The sequence below is a fragment of the Nicotiana sylvestris genome, chromosome 11, assembly GCF_000393655.2.
Source record: "Nicotiana sylvestris chromosome 11, ASM39365v2, whole genome shotgun sequence".
NCBI lineage: Eukaryota > Viridiplantae > Streptophyta > Magnoliopsida > Solanales > Solanaceae > Nicotiana > Nicotiana sylvestris.
Window position 1 is genome coordinate 138,655,009 of NC_091067.1, and position 23,726 is coordinate 138,678,734.

At 39.3% G+C, this 23,726-nt stretch overlaps 1 protein-coding gene across 1 annotated transcript; it reads left to right on the plus strand.

The window, feature by feature from the left end:
• The first annotated feature begins 4,757 nt into the window (after positions 1-4,757).
• On the plus strand, positions 4,758-7,827 carry LOC138881734 (uncharacterized). Its single transcript, XM_070161984.1, has 4 exons — positions 4,758-5,180; positions 5,276-5,376; positions 6,430-6,556; positions 7,432-7,827. Exons 1-4 carry the CDS (start codon positions 4,758-4,760, stop codon positions 7,825-7,827), a joined length of 1,047 nt encoding a protein of 348 aa, XP_070018085.1.
• Positions 7,828-23,726: the final 15,899 nt, after the last annotated feature.

The window sequence follows — 23,726 nt, forward strand, 5'->3', positions numbered from 1 at the left end:
TTTTTGGCTCGCCAAGATGTTTGGTTTTTGGTTTCGGAGAGAAATGGGACATATAGTCCCTAAAATGAAAGTTTAAGTCGTAGGAATTGACCGTAGTTTAATTTGTGTGAAGATGACTCCGGAATAGAGTATCGATGATTCCAATAGCTCCATAGGGTAATTTCTATCTTAGAAGCGTGTCCAGATGTTAATTTAGAGGTTCGTAGGTCATTTCGGTGTTAATTAGCAAAAGTTGGAAAATTGGGTGATTGTTTGGAAAGTTTGACCGGGGGTGGACTTTTTGATATCGGGGTAAGATTCTAATTTCAGAAGTTGGATTAGGTCCATAATGTCAAATGTGATGTGTATGCAAAATTTGAGGTCAATCGAACGTGATTTGATAGGTTTCAGCATCAAATATAGAAGTTGGAAGTTCTAAAGATCATTAGGGTTGAATCGATGCGCAATTCGTGTTTTTAGCATTGTTTGATATGATTTTAAGGCTCAACTAAGTTTGTATTGTGTTTTAGGACTTGTTGGTATATTTGGTTGAGGTTTCGGAGGCCACGAGTGTGATTCGGATCATGTTCGAAGCATCTTGGGACTTGATGAACTGCTAAAACCATTGATGCTTCTGATGTCTGGTTTCCTTCAGTGTGTTCGCAAGAGGGATCTCACATTTGAAAGGGTTCTGGGAGGCAACTGAGGGATTCTCTTCGTGTTCGCGAGTGAGCCGACGCATTTGCGAAGAAGAGTGGCAGACGAGTGGACCTCATGCTTGGCCTACACATTCGCGTGAGAGGCTCCACGTTCGTGAAGTCCTAGGGGGAGTGAACATCACATTTGAGAGTAGTCCCTCGCATTCACGTAAGAGGTTATTTGGGCAGTAGCATCTTGTGCTTCGCGAACGCAAGGAAGCTTCCGCGTTCACGAAGAAGAAACACCTAGGCAGAACTTAAATATTAAAAATTGAGGGTTTTCTCTCATTTCATTTTGGGACCTTAAGAGCTCGAATTTAGGCGAGGATTTGAGAGAATTTTAGAGGAAATATTTGGGTAGGGATTCTTGACTCATTTTTTATTATATTCCACTAGTTTATCATTAATTTCTTCATTAACTTAAGGATTTAGGTTGTGAAATTGGGGGGAAAAGGTGTTAAGTTCTTAGACCGAATTTTCAGGTTTTGTTGAGGGTTTGGTATCAGATTTGTGCAATTTTGGTATGGGTGGACTCCTAGATGAACGAGTGTTCGGATTTTGTAACTTTTACCTGTGGGATCGGTCGACGTTTTGGGTCGATTTTCTAATTTCTTGTTAACGTCATGATTTCATTATTTAGATTCATTTCTTATAGTTATATTTATAGTATGTAATTCCTTTTGGCTGGCCGTATAGATTTGGAAAGTTTAGGGAAACACATTCTTATTGATTGATTTGGCGAGGTTTGAGGTAAGTGACTTGTCTAATCTTTTGTGGGGGATATTCCCTTTAGGATTTGGTATTGTTGTGATAATCTGTGCTATGTGAGAGCTGCGTACGTGAGGTGACGAGTGCGTACACTGCCAAATGTTAAAATTCCGGTTTTTATCTAAGTAGTTTCCTTTTTATGCCTTACCTGAGTTACGTTTGCATGTATAGGCATCATGTTTAGCCTAATTTCACATGTCTACTTGCCTTATCTCTTAATTGCGACTTGTACTATATGTTTAGTTGAATTACCTACTTTCTTGATTCCATATTCCTTGTTTAACCGGGGGATTCTTTACTTGAAATTGCTATCCTTGAAATATCATTGTTTCAGCTATTATGTTTTAGTTTCCGTGATTATTGTTGAGAAGACTGTTTGGTTGTTGCACGAGGTTTCTATTGTACCGTTTTGATTATTGATACACATGCGGTGGTATATGGTTTGGGTGTTGAAACACATGCGGTGAGATAAGGTGAGCTTGATACGCGTGGCTAGTAGGGAAACTACTAGAAGTCAGGTGGTGTAAAAGGTTGGTTAAAACGCGAGATGCTATTTCGGGAAATTAATTTTCAAAACAAACTATAAGGCTCCCATAGTGATATAATGAAAAATTGTGAGATATTTACTTTTGGGACTACGAGGCTGTACCTCGGGAGTGCCCCTGCTGATTTTCATCTATTTGTTGTATTGGTTGTTGTTGTTGTCTTTCCTTAACTTGTAAGATTTTGCTTTCCTTTCATGTTCTATTGTCTTTCTTTAATTCTGTGTTATTTCCTTCCGTAAATTCTCGTTGTTTCATTTCTCTATCATTTCATTATATTATTATATCTCCTGCTTTGTTTCTTATTAATTCCAGTGGGGCCCTGACCTGACCTCGTCACTACTCTACCTAGGTTAGGCTTTTCCCTTACTGGGTACCGTTGTGGTGTACTCATAATACACTTTTGTACATCTTCTTGTGCAGATCCAGGTACTTCCTACCAGACCAGGTATCAGTGAGCTAGCCCGTACATGGAGACTTCAAGGTATATCTACCAACGTCCGTAGACCTCGGAGTCCCCTTCTATCCCGTCCTTCTCTTATTTCTTTATATATTTATAGACAGTGATGTATAGGAGCATTCCACATTATATCTAGAGCTTGTGACTTATACTTCACCAGGTGTTGGGATTTGTATATGTTGAACGACAGTTTTATTTTATCTATATAGTAGTTGATGTTGCAATTTAATTTATTCCACATATTTGTTAGGCTTACCTAGTCTTAGAGACTAGGTGTCATCATGACGTCTTACAGAGGGAAATTTGGGTCATGATAAGTTGGTATTAGATCTCTAGGTTCATAGGTGTTATGAGTCACAAGCAAGTTTAGTAAAGTCCCGCGGATCGGTACGGAGACATCTATACTTATCTTCGGGAGGCTATGGAACTGTTAGGAAAAGCTTCACTTCTTTGATTCTTTATCGTGTGAAATATTTTACTTCGAATTCTAAATTACTATCTTTCTATTCTCTCACAATAGTGAGGACGCGTACAGATAGATCGGATAACCAAACACCTGCGCCCCATGCTAGAGCCGCGAGAGGTCGGGGCTAGGGTAGAGGCCGAGGACGTCCATGTGGTGCAGCTATAGCACTCGCGCGAGTTGCTACAAAAGAGCCACCAGTAGCTCCAGTTGAAGGACAAGCACTTGAGACGCCTATTGCTACACGAACTCTCTAGGAGACTTTCACCTAGTTTCTGAGTATATTTAGCACTTTGACTTAGGCAGGTGATACCACTTCCTCCTGCCACATCTCAAGCTGGGGAGGAGCACATACTCTTGTTGCCTATACCCCAAAGCAGAAGGTCTAGGTCGACCAGGTTCTAGAGGTCATACCAGTGCAGTTAGTTGCCCTAGTTTGACCCGAGGCTAAAGCAGCAGTTTCTTAGAAGGAAGAGCTCAAGCTTGAAAGGTACAAGAAGTACCACCCTCCTACTTCAAGTGGCTTGGCGTTATAGGATGCCCAGAGTTTCTTGAGGAGTGCCACCGTATCCTCTGTACTATGGGTGTTGCGGAGTCTAGTGGGGTTTTTTCACTACGTTCCAGCTTAGAGGAGCAGCTTATCAGTGGTGGCGAGCATATGAGTTGGATAGCCCGGCTGAGGCAGCTTCACTCACTTGTACTCAGTTCTCGGATATGTTCTTGAGGGAGTATTGTTCCCCAGAGTCTTAGAGATGCATGGCGCATAACATTTAAGCACTTGCGCCAGGCTCTATGACCGTATCGGAGTATGCAGTCCAGTTTAGTGATTTGTATAGACATGCACCACCTTGGCACTGTTCGAGAGCGGGTTCATCAATTTATTGAGGGGCTCAACCCCAGTATCTAATTTAGCATGGCCCAAGAATTGGACATGGACATCGTGTACCAGTAGGTGGTGGGGTTTGCTAGGAGATTTGAGGGTATGTTGACTCGGGAGAGAGAGGAGAGGGAGGCCAAGAGGTCTCAAGAGTCTGGCACATACATTGGTACACGTGCCTTAGTTACAGCTCGTCATGGTAGGGGCTATGTTAGTCGCCATGTTCATTCAGCACTTCCAGCTTCCAGTGGTACTTCTACCCCTCCTAGGACTTAGGCTCCCTACTATGCACCGCCATTATCTATTACACCTCCTGCATGGGGTGCTTATAGCGGTCAGTCCAGCTGATCAAGCCCGAGCCAGCTACAACAACAACCACGCCTTCCGATAGCTTGTTTTGAGTATGGTGACACTCGTCACGTGAGAAGGGATTGCCTCAGATTCAGGAGGGGTGCACCTCTATAAGCTACTCAGGCTCTGCGTATTCCACCGAGTTCTCAAGCTTCTCAGTCCATGGTAGCATAACTATATACCGCCCCACTTGCACAGCCAGCTAGAGGTGGAGGTCGAGCACGTAGAGGTCGCCCTAGGGGGGAGGCCAGGCCAGATATTATGCCCTTCCTACTAGGATAAGGGCAGTTATATCCAACTCTGTCATCACTAGTATTGTTCTAGTCTATCATAGAGATGCATCAGTCTTATTTGATACTTGCTCCACTTATTCGTATGTGTTATCTATTTTGCTTCGTGTTTTGGCGTATCCCGTGATTCTTTGAGTTCTCCTGTCTATGTGTCTACACTCGTAGGAGATTCTATTATTGTTAACCATGTGTATCGCTTGTGTTCGGTTGTTCTTAGTGGTTTTGATACCAAAGTTGATTTATTGTTGCTCAGTATGGTGGATTTTGATATTATTTTGGGCATGGACTAGTTGTTGCCCTATCATGCTATCCTTGATTGTCATGCCAAGATGGTGACATTGGCTATGCCAGGATTACCATGGTTAGAGTGGAGAGGTACCTTAGATTATGTTCCTAGCGGGGTTATTTCATTTCTTAAGGCTCAACGGATAGTTGAGAAGGGGTGTGATGCATATTTGGCATATGCGAGGGATGTTAGTGTTGACACTCCTACCGTCGAGTCAGTTCTAGTAGTGAGGGATTATCCAGATGTATTCCTGGCAGATCTTCCGGGCATGCCGCCCGATAGAGATATCAACTTTGGTATTGATTTGTTAACGGGCACTCAGCCCATTTTTATCCCACCCAATCGTATGACCGCAACAGAGTTGAAAGAGTTAAAGGAACAATTGCAAGAGTTTCTTGATAAGGGATTTATTTGGCCTAGTGTGCCACCTTGGGGTGCTCCAGTTTATTTGTTACGAAGAAGGATGGTTATATGCGGATGTGTAGTGATTATCGCCAGTTAAAGAAGGTTACAGTGAAGAACAAGTATCTATTTCCTCGTATTAATGAGTTATTTGATCAGCTTCAGGGTTCCAAAGTGTTCTCTAAGATCGACTTGCATTCAGGCTATTATCAGTTGAAGATTCAGGAGCTAGATATCCCAAAGACTGCCTTCAGGACACGGTATAGTCATTATAAGTTCCTTGTGATGTCTTTTAGGATGACCAATGCCCTAGTGGCATTCATGCACTTGATGAACAATGTATTTCAGCCCTATCTTGACTCATTTGTCATTGTGTTTATTGACGACATTCTGGTGTACTCCCGGAGCTGGGAGGACCATGAGTAGCACTTGAGGGCTGTGCTTCAGACCTTGAGAGAAATAACTTATATGTGAAATTTTAAAAGTTTGAATTCTGGCTAGATTCAGTGGCATTTTTGGGTCATGTAGTATCAAGTGGGGGGTTCAAGATAGATCTAAAGAAGGTTGAATCAGTGCAGAGTTGGTACACACCGTACTCAGCTACAGAGATCCGAAGTTTTCTTGCCTTGGCGGGGTATTATCGTTGATTTGTAGAGGGTTTCTCTTTTATTGCAGCACCTATGACCAGGTTGACCCAAAAGGGTGCTCCGTTCAGGTGGACCGATGAGTGTGAGGAGAGCTTTCAAAAGCTCAAGGCAACTTTGACTACGGGCCCAGTATTGGTATTGCCTACTAGTTCGGGGTCCTATACAGTGTATTGTGATGTGTCGCGCATTGGTCTCGGCGTGGTGTTAATGCAGGACGGTAGGGTGATTTCCTACGCGTCTAGACAACTGAAGGCGCATGAGAAGAATTATCCTACCCATGACCTCGAGTTAGCAGCTATTGTTCATGCCTTGAAGATTTGGCGACACTATTTGTACGATGTCCCTTGTAAGGTCTACACCGATCAACGAAGTCTACATCATCTATTTAAACAGAAGGATCTTAACTTGTGGCAGTGGAGGTGGTTGGAGTTGCTTAAGGACTATGATATCACCATTCTATATCATCCCGGAAAAAACAATGTAGTGGTCGATGCCTTGAGTCGTAAGGTGGAGAGTTTGAGGAGCTTAGTATCTATCAGTAGTAGAGAGGCTTTTAGCCTTGGATGTTCATGCCTTAGCCAACCAGTTTGTCAGATTGGAAGTTTCCAAGTCGAGCCGAGTTTTGGCTTCTGTGGTTTCTCAGTCTTCTCTTTACGATCGTATTAGAGAGCATCAGTATGATGACCCCCATTTGCTTATCCTTAAGGACACGGTTCAACACGGCGATGCCAATGAGTTCACTATTGGAGAGGATGGTGTATTATGGATGCAGGGCAAGCTATGTGTGCCCAATGTAGATGGCTTACGTGAGTTGATTCTCCAGGAGGCTCACAGTTTGCGGTACTCTATTCATCCAGGTGCCGCGAAGATGTATCAAGATTTGAGGCAACACTATTGGTGGAGACAAATGAAGAAGGATATAGTGGAGTATGTAGCTTGGTGCTTAAATTGTCAGCAAGTGAAGTATGAGCATCAACGGCCGGGTGGATTACTTCAAAAGTTAGAGATTCCAGAATGGACATAGGAGCGAATCACTATGGATTTTGTTGTGTGGCTCCCATAGACTCGGAGGAAGTTTGATGCAGTATGGGTGATTGTGGATATATTGACCAAGTTAGCTCATTTCATTCTTGTGGTTACTACTTATTCTTCAGAGCAGCTGGCTTAGGTTTATGTTCACGAGATTGTCAGGCTTCATGGCGTGCCAGTATATATCATCTCTAACTGGGGTACACAATTTACATCGTGGTTCTGGAGATTCGTACAAGATGAGTTGGGTACTCAAGTGGAAATGAGTACAACATTTCACCCTCAGACGGACGGACAGTCCGAGTGCACTATTCAAATATTGGAGGATATGCTCCATGCGTGTGTGATGGATATTGGGGGTTCTTGGGATCAGTTCTTGCCACTTGTGGAGTTTTCCTATAACAACAATATCAGTCGAGCATTTAGATGGCACCGTATGACGCTTTGTACGGTAGGCGGTGCTGATCTCTGGTGGGTTGGTTTGAGCCGAGTAAGACTAGGCTATTAGGTACAAATTTGGTTCAAGATGCTTTGGGAAAGGTTAAGTTAATTCATGATCGACTTCGTACAGCCTAACCCAGACAGAAGAGTTATGCGGATCGTAAGGTTTGCAATATTGCATTCATGGTTGGGGAGCAGGTCTTGCTCCGAGTTTCGCCCATGAAGGGTGTTATGAGGTTCGAAAAGAAGGGCAAGTTGAGCCGTAGGTATATCAGACCTTTTGAGATCCTTGAGAGGGTTGGAGAGGTGGCTTACAAACTTGCACTACCACCTAGTCTCTCTGCAGTTAATATAGTGCTCTATGTTTCCATGCTGCAGAAGTATCATGGTGATCTGTCTCATGTGTCAGACTTTAGCTTAGTTCACTTGGATAATGATCTATCTTATGTTGAGGAACTGGTGGACATTTTGGACAGGCACGTTCGGAAGTTGAGGTCGAAGAACATCACTTCAATGAAGGTTCACTGGAGGTGTCATCCAGTCAAGGAGGTCACTTGGGAGACCGAGCATGATATGTGCACCCGTTATCCTTAGCTTTTCACCACTTCAGGTATGTCTCTATACTCGTTCGAGTACGAACGTTTGTTTTAAGAAGGGAAGGATGTAATGACTCAGCTGGTTGTTTTGAGAGTATTAGCCTTAGTTCCCTATTTATTGCTCCCTTCTCATTTTATGGTTTTGTGTCTTGCCGAGAGGTTTGGTTTTTGGTTTCGGAGAGAATTGGGACACATAGTACCTAAAATGGAAGTTTAAGTCGTAAGAATTGGATGTAGTTTGATTTGTGTGAAGACGACTCCGGAATGGAGTTTCAATGGTTCCAATAGCTTTGTAGGGTAATTTTGTTCTTAGGAGCATGTACGGATGTTGATTTAGAGGTCCGTAGGTCATTTCAGCATTAATTGGCGAAAGTTGGAAAATTGGGTGATTTTTAGAAAGTTTGACCGGTGATGGACTTTTTGATATCGGGGTCAGATTCTGATTTTTTAAGTTGGAGTTGGTTCATAATGTCTAATGTGACGTGTTTGCAAAATTTGAGGTCAATCGGACGTGATTTGATAGGTTTCGGCATCGAATGTAGAAATTGGAAGTTCTAAAGTTCATTAGGCTTGAATCGATGTGCAATTCGTGTTTTTCGCATTGTTTGATGTGATTTTAAGGCTCGGTTAAGTTCATATTGTGTTTTTGAACTTGTTGGTCTATTTGGTTGAGGTCCCGGAGGCTTCAGGTGTGATTCAGATCATGTTCGGAGTATTTCGAGACTTGATGAAATGCTGAAACCACTGATGCCTCTGATGTCTGGTTTCCTTCAGTGCGTTTGCGAGAGGGGTCTCGCATTCGCAAAGGGGTTTTGGGAGGCAAGTGAGGAATGATCTTCGCGCTCGCGAGTGAGTCCACACATTCTCGAAGTAGAGTGGCAGATGGGTGGACCTCATGCTTGGCCTACGCATTCGCTTGAGAGGCTCCACGTTCGCGAAGGCCTAGGGGCAGTGAACATTGCATTCGCGAGTAGGCCCTCGTGTTCGCGTAAGAGGTTATTTGGGCAGTAGCATCTTGTGCTTCGTGAATTCGAGGAAGCTTCCGCATTCGCGAAGAAGAAACACCTGGGTAGAATTTAAAATTCAAAATCGAGGGTTTTCTCTCATTTTCATTTTTGGGACCTTGAGAGCTTGGATTTAAGCGAGAACTTGAGGGAATTTTAGAGGAAACATTTGGGTAAGGATTCTTGACTCATTTTTTATTATATTCCACTAATCTATCATTAATGGTTGTGAAATTGGGGGGAAAATGTGTAAAGGTCTTTGACCGAGTTTTGAGGTTTTGGTATCGGATTTGTGTGATTTTGGTGTGGGGGGACTCGTGGATGAACGGGTAATCGGATTTTGTGACTTTTATCCAATTTCGAGATGTGGGCCCGGGTCGACCTTTTGGGGAGATTTTCTAATTTCTTGTTAAAGTCATGATTTCATTATTTAGATTAGTTTCTTATAGTTATTTATATAGTATGTAATTGCTTTTGGCTAGATTTGGGCCGTTCAGAATCAGAAAGTCGAGGGAAAAACATTCTTATTGATTGATTGAGAGAGGTTTGAGGTAAGTGACTTGTCTAATCTTATGTCGGGGTAAATTCCCCTTAGGATTTGGTATTGTTGTGATAATATGTGTTATGAGAGGGCCGCGTACGCGAGGTGACAAGTGCGTAGACGGGCTAAATGTTGAAATTCCGGTTTTATCTAAGTAGTTTCCGTTTTATGCCTTAACTACGTTACGTTAGCTTGTATAGTCATCATGTTTAGCCTAATTTCACATGTCTACTTGCCTTATCTCTTAATTGCGATTTGTACTACATGTTTAGTTAAATTACCTTCTTTCTTGATTCCATATTCCTTGTTTAACTGGGGGATTCTTTACTTGAAATTGCAATCCTTGAAATATCATTGTTTCAGTTGTTATGTTTTGGTTTCCGTGATTATTGTTGACATGACTATTTGGTTGTTGCACGAGGTTTCTACCGTGCCATTGTGATTATTGATACGTATGCGGTGATATAAGGTCTGGGTATTGAAACGCAAGCGGTGAGATAAGGTGGGCTTGATATGCGTAGCTAGTAGGGAAACTACTAGAAGTCATGCGGTGTGATAAGGTTGGCTAAAACGGGGGATGCTATTTTGGGAAAACAATTTTCAAAACCTATAAGGCTCACGCGGTGATATAAGGAAATACAACAAGGTATTTACTTTTGGGACTACGAGGCGGTACCTCGGGAGTGCCCCTGTTGATTTTCCTCTATTTGTTGTATTGGTTGTTGCTGTGTTTCCTTAAATTGTAAGATTTTCTTTCCTTTCATGTTGTATTTGTCTTTCTTTGATTCCGTGTTATTGCCTTTCGTAAATTCTCGTTGTTTCACTTCTCTGTTATTTTATTATATTATTATATCTCATGTTATGTTTATTATTTATTCCAGTGGGGCCCTAACTTGACCTCGTTACTACTCTACTGAGGTTAGGCTTGTCACTCACTGAGTACCATTGTGACGTACTCATACTACGCTTTTGAACATCTTTTTGTGCATATCCAGGTAATTCCTGCCAGACCATGTATCAGGAGCTAGCTAGTACGTGAAGACTTCAAGGTATATCTGCCAGCGTCGACAGACCTCGGAGTCCCCTTCTATCATGTCCTTATCTTATTTCTTTATATTTTTATATACAGTGATGTATAGGAGCGTTCCGCACTGTATCTAGAGCTTGTGACTTATACTTCACCGGGTTTTGGGATTTGTATGAACGATAGTTTTCTTTTATCTATATAGTTGTTGATGTTGCTATTTAAGTTATTATTTCAATTATTCTGTATATTTGTTAGGATTACCTAGTCTTAGAGACTAGGTGCCGTCACGACATCTTACAGAGGAAAATTTGGGTTGAGACACCACCGGAGACCGGCGCCACCTACCATACAAAGGCTCATACGATGCCATCTGAATGCTCAATTGGTAACCTTTGTTGTAGGCAAACTCCGCAAGCGGCAAGAACTGATCCCAAGAACCCCCAAAATCCATCACACACGCACGGAGCATATCATCCAATATCTGAATAGTGCGTTCAGACTGTCTGTCCATTTGAGGATGAAACATCGTGATTAACTTCACCCGTGCGCCCAATTCATGTTGCACGGCTCTATAGAACCGCGATGTAAACCGTGTACCTATGAAGCCTGACAATCTTGCGAATATAAACCTAAGCCAACTGCTCTGAAGAATAACTAGTCGCCACTAGAATGAAATAAGCTGACTTGGTCAATCTATCCATAATCATCCATACTGCATCGAACTTCCTCCGAGTCTGTGGGAGCCCAACAACAAAATCCATAGTGATTCGCTCCCATTTCCATTCTGGAATCTCAAACTTCTGAAGAAACCCACCCGGACGTTGATGCTCATACTTCACCTCCTGACAATTTAAGCACCAGGCTACATACTCCATTATGTCCTTCTTCATCCGCCTCCACCAATATTGCTGCCTCAAGTCCTGATACATCTTCGCGACACCTGGATGAATGGAGTACCGCAAACTGTGAGCCTCCTGGAGAATAAACTCACGTAAGCCATCTACATTGGGCATACATAGCCTGCCCTACATCTGTAATACACCATCCTCTCCAATAGTGACCTCCTTGGCATCACCGTGCTAAACCGTATCCTTGAGGACAAGCAGATGGGGGTCATCATACTGATGCTCTCTGATACGATCATAAAGAGAAGACTGAGAAACCATACAAACCAAAACTCTACTCGGCTCGGAAATAACCAATCTGACAAACTGGTTAGCCAAGGCCTGAACATCCAAGGCTAAAGGCCTCTCTGCTACTGGTAGATATGCTAAGCTCCTAAAACTCTCCGCCTTGAAACTCAAGGCATCGGCTACGATATTGTTTTTTTCGGGATGATATAAAATGGTGATATCATAGTCCTTAAGCAACTCCAACCACCTCCACTGCCACAAGTTAAGATACTTCTATTGAAACAGATGATGTAGTCTTCAGTGATCGGTGTAGACCTCACAAGGGACATCGTACAAATAGTGTCGCCAGATCTTCAAGGCATGAACAATAGCTGATAACTTGAGGTCATGGATAGGATAGTTCTTCTCATGCACCTTCAGTTGTCTAGACGCGTAGGTAATCACCCAAACGTCCTGCATCAACACCGTACCGAGACTAATGCATGATGCATCAAAATACACCGTATATGACCCTGAACTAGTAGGAAAAAGCAACACTGGGGCTGTGGTCAAACCAATCTTGAACTTTTGAAAGCTCTCCTCACACTCCTCGGTCCAGCTGAATGGAGCACCCTTCTGGGTGATCCTGGTCATAGGTGCTGCAGTAGACGAGAAACCCTCTACAAATCGACGGTAACACCCCGCCAAGCTAAGAAAACTCCGGATCTCGGTAGCTGAGGACGGTCTAGGCAACCTCTGTACTGCTTCAATCTTCTTCGGATCTACCTTGATCCCTTCACTCGATACTACATGTCCCAAAAATTCCACTGAATCTAGCTAGAATTCACACTTAGAATTTTTTTGCATATAACTTCTTTTCTCTCAAGGTCTGAAGCACAGTCCTCAGGTGCTGCTCATGATCCTCCCGGCTCTGAGAGTACACCAGAATGTCGTCAATAAACACAATGATGAACGAGTCAAGATTGGGCTGAAATATACTGCTCATCAAGTGTATGAAAGTTGCTGGGACGTTGGTTAGCCCAAAAAACATCACAACAAACTCGTTATGACCATACTGAGTCCTAAAAGCAGTCTTCGAGATATCTGGCTCTCGAATATTCAATTGAGAAAGTTGATCTTAGAGAGCACTCTAGCACCCTGAAGCGGATCAAAGAGGTCATCGATACGAGGCAATGGATATCTGTTTTTCACTGTAACCTTGTTCAACTGGCGATAATCAATACACATGCGCATAGAACCATTCTTCTCATTTACAAATAAGACTGGAGCACCCCAAAGCAACACACTAGGCCGAATGAATCCCTTGTTAAGCAACTCTTGCAACTGTTCCTTTAATTCTTTCAACTTTACTGGGGCCATACGATAGGGTGGAATAGAAATATGTTGAATGCCCGGTAACAAATCAATACCAAAGTCGATATCTCTGTCAGGCGGCTTGCCCGGAAGATCCGCCGGGAATACTTCTGGATAATCCCTCAAAATCGGAACTAACTCGACGGTAGGAGTATCAACACTAACATCCCTCACATATGCTAGATACACATCAAACCCTTCTCAACCATCTGCTGAGCTTTAGAGATGAAACAACCCTGCTAGAAACATAATCTAAAGTACCTCTCCACTCTAACCGCGGTAGACCAGGCATAACCAACGTCACCATCTTGGCGTGAAAATCAAGGATAGCATGATAGGGTGACAACCAGTCCATGTCTAAAATAACATCGAAATCCACCATACTGAGCAACAATAAGTCAGCTATAGTCTTAAAACCACGAGGAATAACCAAACATAACCGATACACACGGTCAACAACAATAGAATCTCCCACGGGTGTAGACACATAGACAGGAGAACTCAAAGAATCCGGGATAACCCAAAATACGGAGTAAAATAATATGACACATAGGACTAAGTGGAGCCTGGATAAAATAAGACTGATGCATCTCCATGACAGACTGGAACAATATATGTGATGACAAACTCGGATACAACTGCCTTTGTCTTAGTAGGAAGGACATAATATCGGGGCTGGCCTCCCCTTATAGGGCGACCTCTACCTGCTCGACCTTCACCTCGAGCTAGCTGTGTAGATAGAGTGGTAGTTGGTTCTATAACCATAGTTTGAGGACCCGGTGGAGCACGCGGTGCCTGAGTGGTCTTTGGAGGTGTACCCCTCCTGAGTCCGGGGAAATCCCTCACCATATGACGAGTGTCACCACACTCAAAATAAGCTTCTCGAAGGACGTGGCTGGCTCGGGCCTAATCGGCTGGACTGAACGCTGAAAGCACCCCGTGCAGGAGGTGCACTAGATAATGGGAGTGCATAATAGGGAGCCTGAGGCCTAGGAGTGGCCGGAGTACCGCTGGCGGCTGGAAGTGCTGAATGAACAGGGCGACTCACATAACCCATACCCTGACGAGCGGTGGCTGGGGCACGAGTACCACTATAACTACTAGACTCTCGAGACTTCTTGGCCTCCATCTCTTTTCTCTCCTAAGACAGCATGACCTCCAATATCCTAGCAATCCCCACTACCTGTTAGTATGTGATGTCCATCTCCAACTCTCGGCCCATGCAAAATCTGATATAGGGGTTGAGCCCCTTGATAATTGACGAACCCGATCTCGAATAGTAGCAACCAAGGCTGGCACATACCTAGCCAAATCACTGAATCAGACCGCATACTCTGACACTGTCGTAGAAATCTGGCGCAACTGCTCAAACTCTGTGCGCCATGCATCTCTGAGACTCTAGCGAACATGCTTCCTCAGGAACATATCTGAGAACTGAGTCCAAGTGAGTGAAGCTGCCTCGTCCGGACTACCCAACTCATATGTTCGCCACCACTGATAAGCAGCACCTCTAAGTTGGAACATAGTGAAAGAAACCCTACTAGACTCCACAACACCCATAATACCGAAAGATACGGTGGCACTCCTCAAGAAAACCTTGGGCATCCTCTAACGCCAAGCCGCTGAAAGTAGGAGGGTGGTACTTCTTGTATCTCTCAAGCTTGAGCTCCTCCTCCTTAGAAACTGCTACTCTAGCCTCGAGCCGACCCGGGGCTACCGGTTGCACTAGTATGACCCCTATAACCTGGTTGACCTAGACCCATTGCTCTGGGGTACGAGCGGCGGGAGTTTGTGCTCCTCCCTCGGCCTAAGATGTGGCAGGAGAAAGTGGTATTAGCCCTGCCTGAGCCAAAGTGTTGAACATGCTCAGAAATTGGGCGAGAGTCTCCTGGAGGGCTGGTGTTGTAACATGCGTCTCAGGTGCTTGCCCTCCAACTGGAACTATTGGTGGCTCCTCTATATCAGCCCGTGCGGGTGCTCTAGCTGTACCACGTGGATGTCCTCAGCCTCTACCCCGGCCCCGGCCTCTCACGGCTCTAGTAGGGGCGCGAGTGTCTGGTCATCCGATCCAGATGTACGTTCCTCACCATTTGTGAGAGAATAGAAAGACAGAAAATTTAGAATCCGAAGTCAAAGATTTTGCACGATAAGGAATCAAAGAAGTGAAGCTTTTCCTAACAGTTTCATCGCCTCCCGATGATAAGTACAGATGTCTATGTACCGATCTGCGAGACTCTACTAAACCTTCTTGTGACTCATAACACCTATAAACCTAGAGCTCTGATACCAACTTGTCACGACCCCAATTTTGTTGGGTGGGATGTCGTGACGGAACCTAGTCTCTAAGACTACGTAAGCCTAACAAGCATGCGAAATAACAAAATTATTAAGCTAAAAGTAAAAACATCTATAGCTGTAATAAATAAAACTGCAACTCAAAGTGTATACAACTCCCACAACCTTGCTGATATAAGTCACAAGCTCTAAAGAGAAATACTAAATATCTCTATACATCATAACTTAACGAGGATAATGGAAACAACATAATAAGGATAGGAGGGATTCTGAGGTCTGCGGACGATGGCAAATATACCTTGAAATCTCCACGTATGGACTAGCTCACTGATACCTAGCCTGGTAGGAAGTACCTGGATCTGCACAAAATAATATGCAGAGTAATGACGAGGTAAGGTCAGAGATTTACTAAAAACAAGGCAGAAGATATAATGATGTAATGTAATGACAGAGGAGTGTAACAATATAAATTCACAGAAGATAGCAACACGGTATCAAAGAAGACAATTACAACACGTAAGGAAGCAAGAATCTTACAAGTTAAGGAACAACAACAACAACAAAAATACAGCAAATAGAGGAAATCAACATGGGCATTCCCGAGGTACTACCTCGTAGTTCAAAAAGTAAATATTTCACAATCGCACGGCATAAACCTCGTGCCATAATAACAACCTGTATAGTAGAAACCTCGTGCAACAATAACAATTCACACGACAGAAAACTTGAGCCAGAATAACAATCCGCACGGTAGAAACCTCGCGCCACAATAACAATCCACACGATAAAAATCTCTTGCCACAATAACAACCCGCACGGTAGAAACCTCGTGCCACAACCAAACAGTTATCCCAATAATAATCATGAAAACCAACACATAACAAATGAAACCATGATATTACAAGCACATAATCCTACAATTAAGAATGAATACGAAATAAAGGAAGCGGGTAATTCAACTAAGCATGTTGTGCAAATTGCAAATAAGAGATAAGACACGTAGACATGTGAAATTAGGTTAAACACGATGACTACACATGTTAGAGTAACTCAATTAAAGGAATAAAAGGAAACTACTTAGCAAAAATCAGATTTTCAACATTTAGCCTGAGTACACGACCTTCACGTATTGCAAATTACCATAACAGCACCAAATCCTAAGGGAATTTTCTCCCACACAAGGTTAGACAAGTCACTTACCTCGAACCTCGCTCAATCAATCGGTAAGAAGGCCTTTCCCTCGATTTTCCGACTCCGAACGACTCAAATCTAGCCAAAAATAATTACATACTATAAATATAACTATAGGAAACTAATCTAAATAATGAAATTATGATTTTAGCAAGAATTGAAAAAATCACCCCAAAAAGTCAACCCGGACCCATGTCTCGGAACCCGACCAAAGTTATAAAATTCGAACACCCATATGATATCGAGTCCAACCATACAAGATCCAAATTCGACCTTATTTAGCCTTTCAAAACCTAGAAATTCGGTCTAAGAACTTTCACACTTTTTCCCCAATTTTTTCACCCCAAATTCTTAATTAGATGAGGAAATCGAAGATAGATTAGTGAAATTAATCAAAAATGAGTTAGGAACACTTACCCCAACAATCCCTCTAAAAATCTCCCAAAATATCTCCTAAATCCGAGTTCTCAAATCCAAATGGTGAAAAATGACAAAAACCCTCGATTTTGAAATTTTCATCTACAAGTCCTAAAATATCATACGAACTTAGTCGAGCCTTCAAATCACATCAAACAACACTAAAACATGAATTGCACATCAATTCAAGCCTAATGAACTTTAGAACTTCTAACTTCTACATTTGATGCTGAAACCTATCAAATTACATCCGATTAACCTTAAATTTTGCACACAAGTCCTAAATAACATTACGGACCTGTTTCAACTTCCGGAATCGAAATCCGACCCCAATATCAAAAAGTTCACTTCCGGTCAAACTTTCCAAAAATCTTTCAACTTTCCAACTTTCGCCAATTAACGCTGAAATGACCTACGGACCTCCAAATCAACATTCGGACACGCTCCTAAGACCAGAATCACAATACAAAGCTATTAGACGACGAAACTCCGTTCCGGAGTCGTCTTCACACAATTCAAACTACGGTCGACTCCTATGACTTAAACTTCCAATTTAGGGACTATGTGTCACATTTCACTCCGAAACTCTCCCGAATTCAACACCAAGAACCCCCGGCAAGGCACAAAATCATAAAATAAAATAGAGAGAGAAATAAATAGGGGATCAGGGTTAATACTCTCAAAACGACCGGCCGCTAATACTCTCAAAACGACCGGCCGCTAATACTCTCAAAACGACCGGCCGAGTCGTTACACTACATGAAAATAAGAGGATACAATACCACTTGATCGTTCTTCATCAACAATTGAACTATATAAATCCTCCTCAATTATGTCTTGTTATTCTTTTAATTGGAAATAAAGTCCATTTCAACAGGAGAAAAAGAAAACGAAGAAAAAAGTCGATTCATGAGAAACACAACGTTGCTATGTGTTTATTAAATTAAGGTCAGTTTCATTTGAATTAGTATTAACTGATAACTAATATTATAATCTTCACATATGGGGGTATAAACTCAGTTGTTGGTATCCAGAAAATACAAGTCACCCAAAAGTAGAATGGAGGTAATAACATAGTGATTATTTTCGGAGCAATCGGTACATAATTTAGTGATTTAATGAGATAAAACTTAATTTTGTGACTGTACTTATATAACGGATAAAATTCGATGATCTTTATAAAAAAAATAGTTTTACAATTATACTGATATAATAGGTAAAATTTAGTGATCATGTGTGAAATTAACCTGTATAAATACTTTCTTTTTATTATTTATGGTCTTATTAATTTGAGAAATTAATTCCAAATGAAATATAAATCTAATACGAGCAAAAAGTTTATTAAAAGAAAGACAATCTGTTTTTGTCAGCTTCCCATATACGTATTGTAGTTTATTTAAAACTCTATTGTGTCAGTGACAAAGATATTGTATAGTTTGGACATATCATTGTGGATAAAAAGGAAGGAAAGGAAGATTTTGCTGCAATCCTTATATAGATGATACACCTCACGTGCTTGTTTCCCTTACACATTAACGCGTATTAGCTTTTTAGTGTTTGTTCGTTTGTTTGTCTTCAAATAGATCGATGATAACAATAAGATAGATTGTGAAGTCATGTGCTAGATCATCCTTCGACAAAAATTTACCTGACGGCAATACAGGGTCGGAGGTGAAAGTTCATGTACAGTTTGGCCGAACTAGTAGTTTTTAGTCAAATAGTATACAAAAGCAAAGTTAGAATTTGAAGCCGTATGAAATTCTAACTTTTTTAAGTTATTGAATTTTAATTTAATATTCTATTCGTTCACTTTTATTTTTCAAGAATTTCATAAATAAATTTTTATTTTTACTTGTCACTTTTTGCATATCAAGAGAAAAATAATTTATTTTTTCTGTTTTGCTCTTAGCATTAATTACTCATTCCAAATTATTTTTCAAATTCACTAAGACTATACACCAATTAATATGGGTATCATAGTAAATTATGTACTTTATTTATTAAGTATATCTTAAAGGATGTACAAAGTCAAGTAAAATTGAACGGAGGGAGTAGTAATTTGAACAATAAAACAAATTTATTAAGACACAGAATTTGGATCAAAATTACTATATTCGTCGAATTCATATCTTTTATGCTAGCTCTGCCTCTTATAGTGTATTTATGTTAGTAAGCTCATTTTAATTAACTAGTTTTAGCGTACGCGCGTTGCGCGTGTACCATGTCAAAATAATTAACTATTCTAAAATAAGATTTCATTAATATTATATTAAAATGTGTGCTTGAGTTATAATAAAAGTGCAAAATATGTAAAGGTAAATAAATAGATTATGAATTTTTAGCTGCAATTTTTTTAATACTTTGATATAATCTAAGTGTAAGATATAAAAGTGTAAGAGATATAGCTCGTCACAAATCTAAAATATTAATTGTAATTACACTTTTATCAAATACATTACAAAACTTAATTTTTAAATAAAAATTTATTCTAGAATAGTAAAGAATCAATGAGTACTTTATTTTTGGATTTTTATGTTATTGGACCGCTAGTGTTATTTAACGTTCGTGGACTAATTTTCTCTCACTTTCTTTCTCATTTATATTTTAAGTATTTTCTTTGTTATTCTAATTGATGAGCTAAGTATTAAAATATTTTACAGATTACCGATGACATGACTTCAATATAATGTAAATATGTGAACATATATATATATATATATATATATATATATATATATATATGTATGTATGTATGTATGTATGTATGTATGTATGTAAGTATGTATGTATGTATGTATGTATGTATGTGTAAATTTCACATATTTAATACAAAGATAACAAAAAATTAAAAGAAGAGAATTAAAAATTAACCAAATATAAACAATTTTTTCTCGGCCTCAGCTAAAAGTATTCTAATAACATAATATAGTGAAGGAATTGTATTCTACATTAGGCACTTCCAACTATTTAAGGTTTTGTAATTTTATAAATGCAGCTTTTCTAATAAGTAAAAGTTTTAAAATAAGGAATTTTTTTTATAAAGAATAATATAATAGATTTTAAACTCTTAAATATTAGGAATTGCTAGAGAGTTCAAATAGGAAAATATTTAATGACCAAAATTTTAGTTGATTTTAAACTCCTAATTTATAGAAAAATAATTGAATGACAATTTTATCCAGTGTAAAATCTGTTTATGAAGAGTAAAAAAGGCGAACGACATTTCGCTAAGGGCCTTCATGCTTTTAATATAGTATAGATATGTACACAAATTTAAAAATCCATAAAATTAAAATTATGGCTCCACAACTATCGACTACTACATCAATATAACAACACTTCAAGGTGTAGGCATTACAAGATCAAATAATAATAATTAAATGCAACAAAAAAGGGTAATTTGACTAACAAATGAAATAACTTAACCATAATTTGTACGTAGGGAAGCAAAATGCGAACCAAGACATTATTGTTGAAACTTGACTCGACACTATATATGTCTAAGACCAACCACTTACTACTTTTTAAGTTTTATCTCAATTATCATAATGCCTAATGGGACCAACCGAAAACACTCAAATCCTTTCATGACCATCTGAAAACGTCTTCCAGTTCTAGCCACTTTATATATATATATATATATATATATATATATATATAGAGAGAGAGAGAGAGAAAGACAGATACAAAATTTAATGTTTATGAGTTTTTACAACATTCTCGAGTAAATTTGCAATAGTAATTAGGTTCATATTCAAACATTTATAGATATTTAGTGAATTTCTCGAACACATTTATACAGCTCCGACAAAAACTACTGGGTTCAAGTGAACCCCATAGGTTGCAAGATGGATCAGCCTTATATATATAGTTATGTTCATGCAATCAAATTTATTGGAATATATTTTACAGCAATTTTGCGCAGCCTTTCCGAATATCCTTTTACATTGATACCCAAAACACAAAACCCATGATGTAAAACCGACATTATTTTATTAACTTACGTTGACTGTAGTGGCGGAGGCAGATCTCCATGAAGGGGGTTTAAAAATTTCTTTTGTAGCTAGTTGGAATTGAGCTCATGACCTTATGTAGATTTTGAACTCCCTTGACCACTAAACTATACTTTTGAATTGTGTTAAGTATGTTCAAAACTTAATATATAAAGATAAAAAATAAATTTTATCTTATATATACAGTATAATTTTTCGATAAAGAGTGTTCGAGTGAACACCCTACGTCCGCCCTGGTCGACTGTCCATGTCTTTTTCCTATAGAACTTTATGCATATTTTTGGACTACAGCTGATTATACACGTGTGTGGGTGTGTTTATTATTTCGTCTGTCTACTTTTTGGGACAAGAAAAAGAAGAAATTTTAATGAAAACGTAGTATCAGAAAGTGATTACATGGTTTTAATTTGCAAAAACGCGTTATGATTAATCTCTTATAGTTTCTCTTAAGTCAGCATCTTTTGTTACTTTTTCACTTTTAGGTTTGACAATGAGTGAAAATAAAAAACAGTTTAGATGTGATCGATATAACATCGTCAGATTATTACATCATTGTAATCATGCAATATTATTATGTCTCGGCCGCTCTTTTTATATCAGTTAAAATTTTTATTTTAAGAAATTTTGGTCATACCTCCAAGTGACGAAACTAGTAAATTTTGTCAAATATTATACAATGTCATTTCTTCGCTAGTTTAATATTAGGAGTGTACATGGGTTGGGTTGATTTGGATTTTACAATTACCATAAACCAAATCAGTTGTGTCGGGTTATTAAATCTAAAGACCAAACCAAATCAATAAAACTCGGGTTTTTCAATCTCGACTTATTCGGGGGTTTTCAGGGGGTTTTCCAGTAAAATCTTCGTAGCAAAAAAATATAACTTGTGCTCAAAATATTTCTTTAATCCTAATATGATACAACTATATAATATATTTTTCAAGAAAATAATACAAAATATGATATGTCATGGCATACAAAATATGTAATATAAATATTGCTAATGAAAAAGCCACAATAAAAATAAACATAATCTAAAAGTACTAAGTCATGCTAAAATAAGTAGACTAATAAGGGAGTATTACTTATATGACTAAACGCTAAAGAAAAAATAAAAATAGGTTATGCATTTTTATCTAAATTATTGCAAAACAAAAAATAGATATTCAATACATTGCAGTTCATAGTATTGAATTGAATGTCTTTTGTTATCATTAGTATTGATTTGATTTTGGTTTGGGCTTTTGTTAGCATTATTTAAGTTACTAATATTAATGGCTATAAAACTTATTGGAACATTCAAAAGTTCTAAATCCAATCTTGAAATAATACCTTAAAAAATAAAATTATGAAAAAGTTTAAGAAATCTTTATAAATTACATTACAATAAGTATATTTATATATTAAATATATATAAAATTTCTATACATGTAATGTCGGATTAGTTTGGTTTCGGCTTGACTTTCTTTAGTTAAAACCAAACCAAACCAATTATGATCGGTTTTTTTTAATACCAAACCAAATCAAACCAAACTATTGTCGGATTTTTTTTCTCAGTCTGACTCGAATTATCGGACTGATGCGATTTGTCGGTTTCCTTTGTACACCCCTATTTAATATGATACAATGTCAGTTTTTATATGTTGTAATACATTTATACATAATTTTGCGAGTCTTTGAAATCATAAGTTCTTTTCTTTGATAAATAATTAAAATAAATGTTGGCTAAAATGGAACAAGTTTCCTCTTGATCTAAGTTTGCCACGACCAATCACTATTCGTATATGGGCTTATTTGGAGATCATCTGAGTATTTATGGGTACCGATGCTCAAAAGTTATGTATGCGTCTTCAAAACTACAGGTCAAGGTGTTAAAATGGCTCGTATGTGGGCAAAGGGACTTCTCACACCACATTTCGACATCTACATATATACTTGTCCTACCAGACTACTGGCTCTAATACTATTTGTTGGGCTAAAACGACCTAAAAATACTTTTGATGTTTTAGACTTCAATACCACACAAGAGGGGGAGGGGGGATGATTTGTGTGGTACCCAATTTTCGCTTAATTTTATTATAGAAGGAACTGGTTCTTCTATGTATTCCAACTACTAATGTTGCGGAATAATAGATACAGAAAATAAAGAACACGGAGATTTTACGCCGAAAACACCTGGCTCAAAAGGTGAAAAAATCACGACCTACCTTTCAGTAGGATTTTTCCAAACTCTCCACTAAAATTACTGAGCCAAAAACTGCATTTACAAAAACTCTTTTGTAAACCTAGGATTAACTCTAATCTCGTTGTGGCACAAAGCCTCAACTGTTGCGATAACTTCAAGTTAACTCTACATTAAAAACTCAACGTGCCTAATACAATTGCTTCTAAATAAGCTGATAGGTACAATATAAAATCACCTACTATAATTGAACTAGAATAAAAAATAGACACTTGGAACTGGTTCTTCTATCTGGTTCAAGTAGCTTCAGGATTGCACGCTTGGATCACACATAAATTGCTTGCAAAATTGCCTTGCTATTTTGCTCTCAATTCACGTTTAACTTTTGCTTATGTGCATTACCTGTACAAGAGAACAACACTGATATTTAAGGGGTTGGTAATTAGAGATTGACTAGGATACAGATGCTGCTCTTCCATGGTGGAAGAGTTCTGGTTGATCTCATATTCTAACTCTATCCTTTTCCTAAACTGTGTCCTCTTTGTGTAAGGATTCTTTCTCCTTATCCAATATGCAACCTCTTCGATCATGATAAGGAGCTATTACTTCTGATAAGTTAGATTTATCTCCCTCACTTGTATCTCACATGTTTGGGTTGATCACGACTGTTCTTCACAAGATGGACTTGGTCCATGTCGAAGTTCTTTTGCCAGTCTTCAAAAATTCACATTTACTTGGGCT

Bases quoted from the DNA above. Each gene is read 5' to 3' on its own strand.
- LOC138881734 (XM_070161984.1), top strand. From the start codon at position 4,758: ATGGTGACATTGGCTATGCCAGGATTACCATGGTTAGAGTGGAGAGGT. The intron at 5,181-5,275 runs GTTATATGCGGA...TTATTTGATCAG, and splicing joins ATTTGTTACGAAGAAGGATG to CTTCAGGGTTCCAAAGTGTT. The intron at 5,377-6,429 runs GTATAGTCATTA...CGATCGTATTAG, and splicing joins AAGACTGCCTTCAGGACACG to AGAGCATCAGTATGATGACC.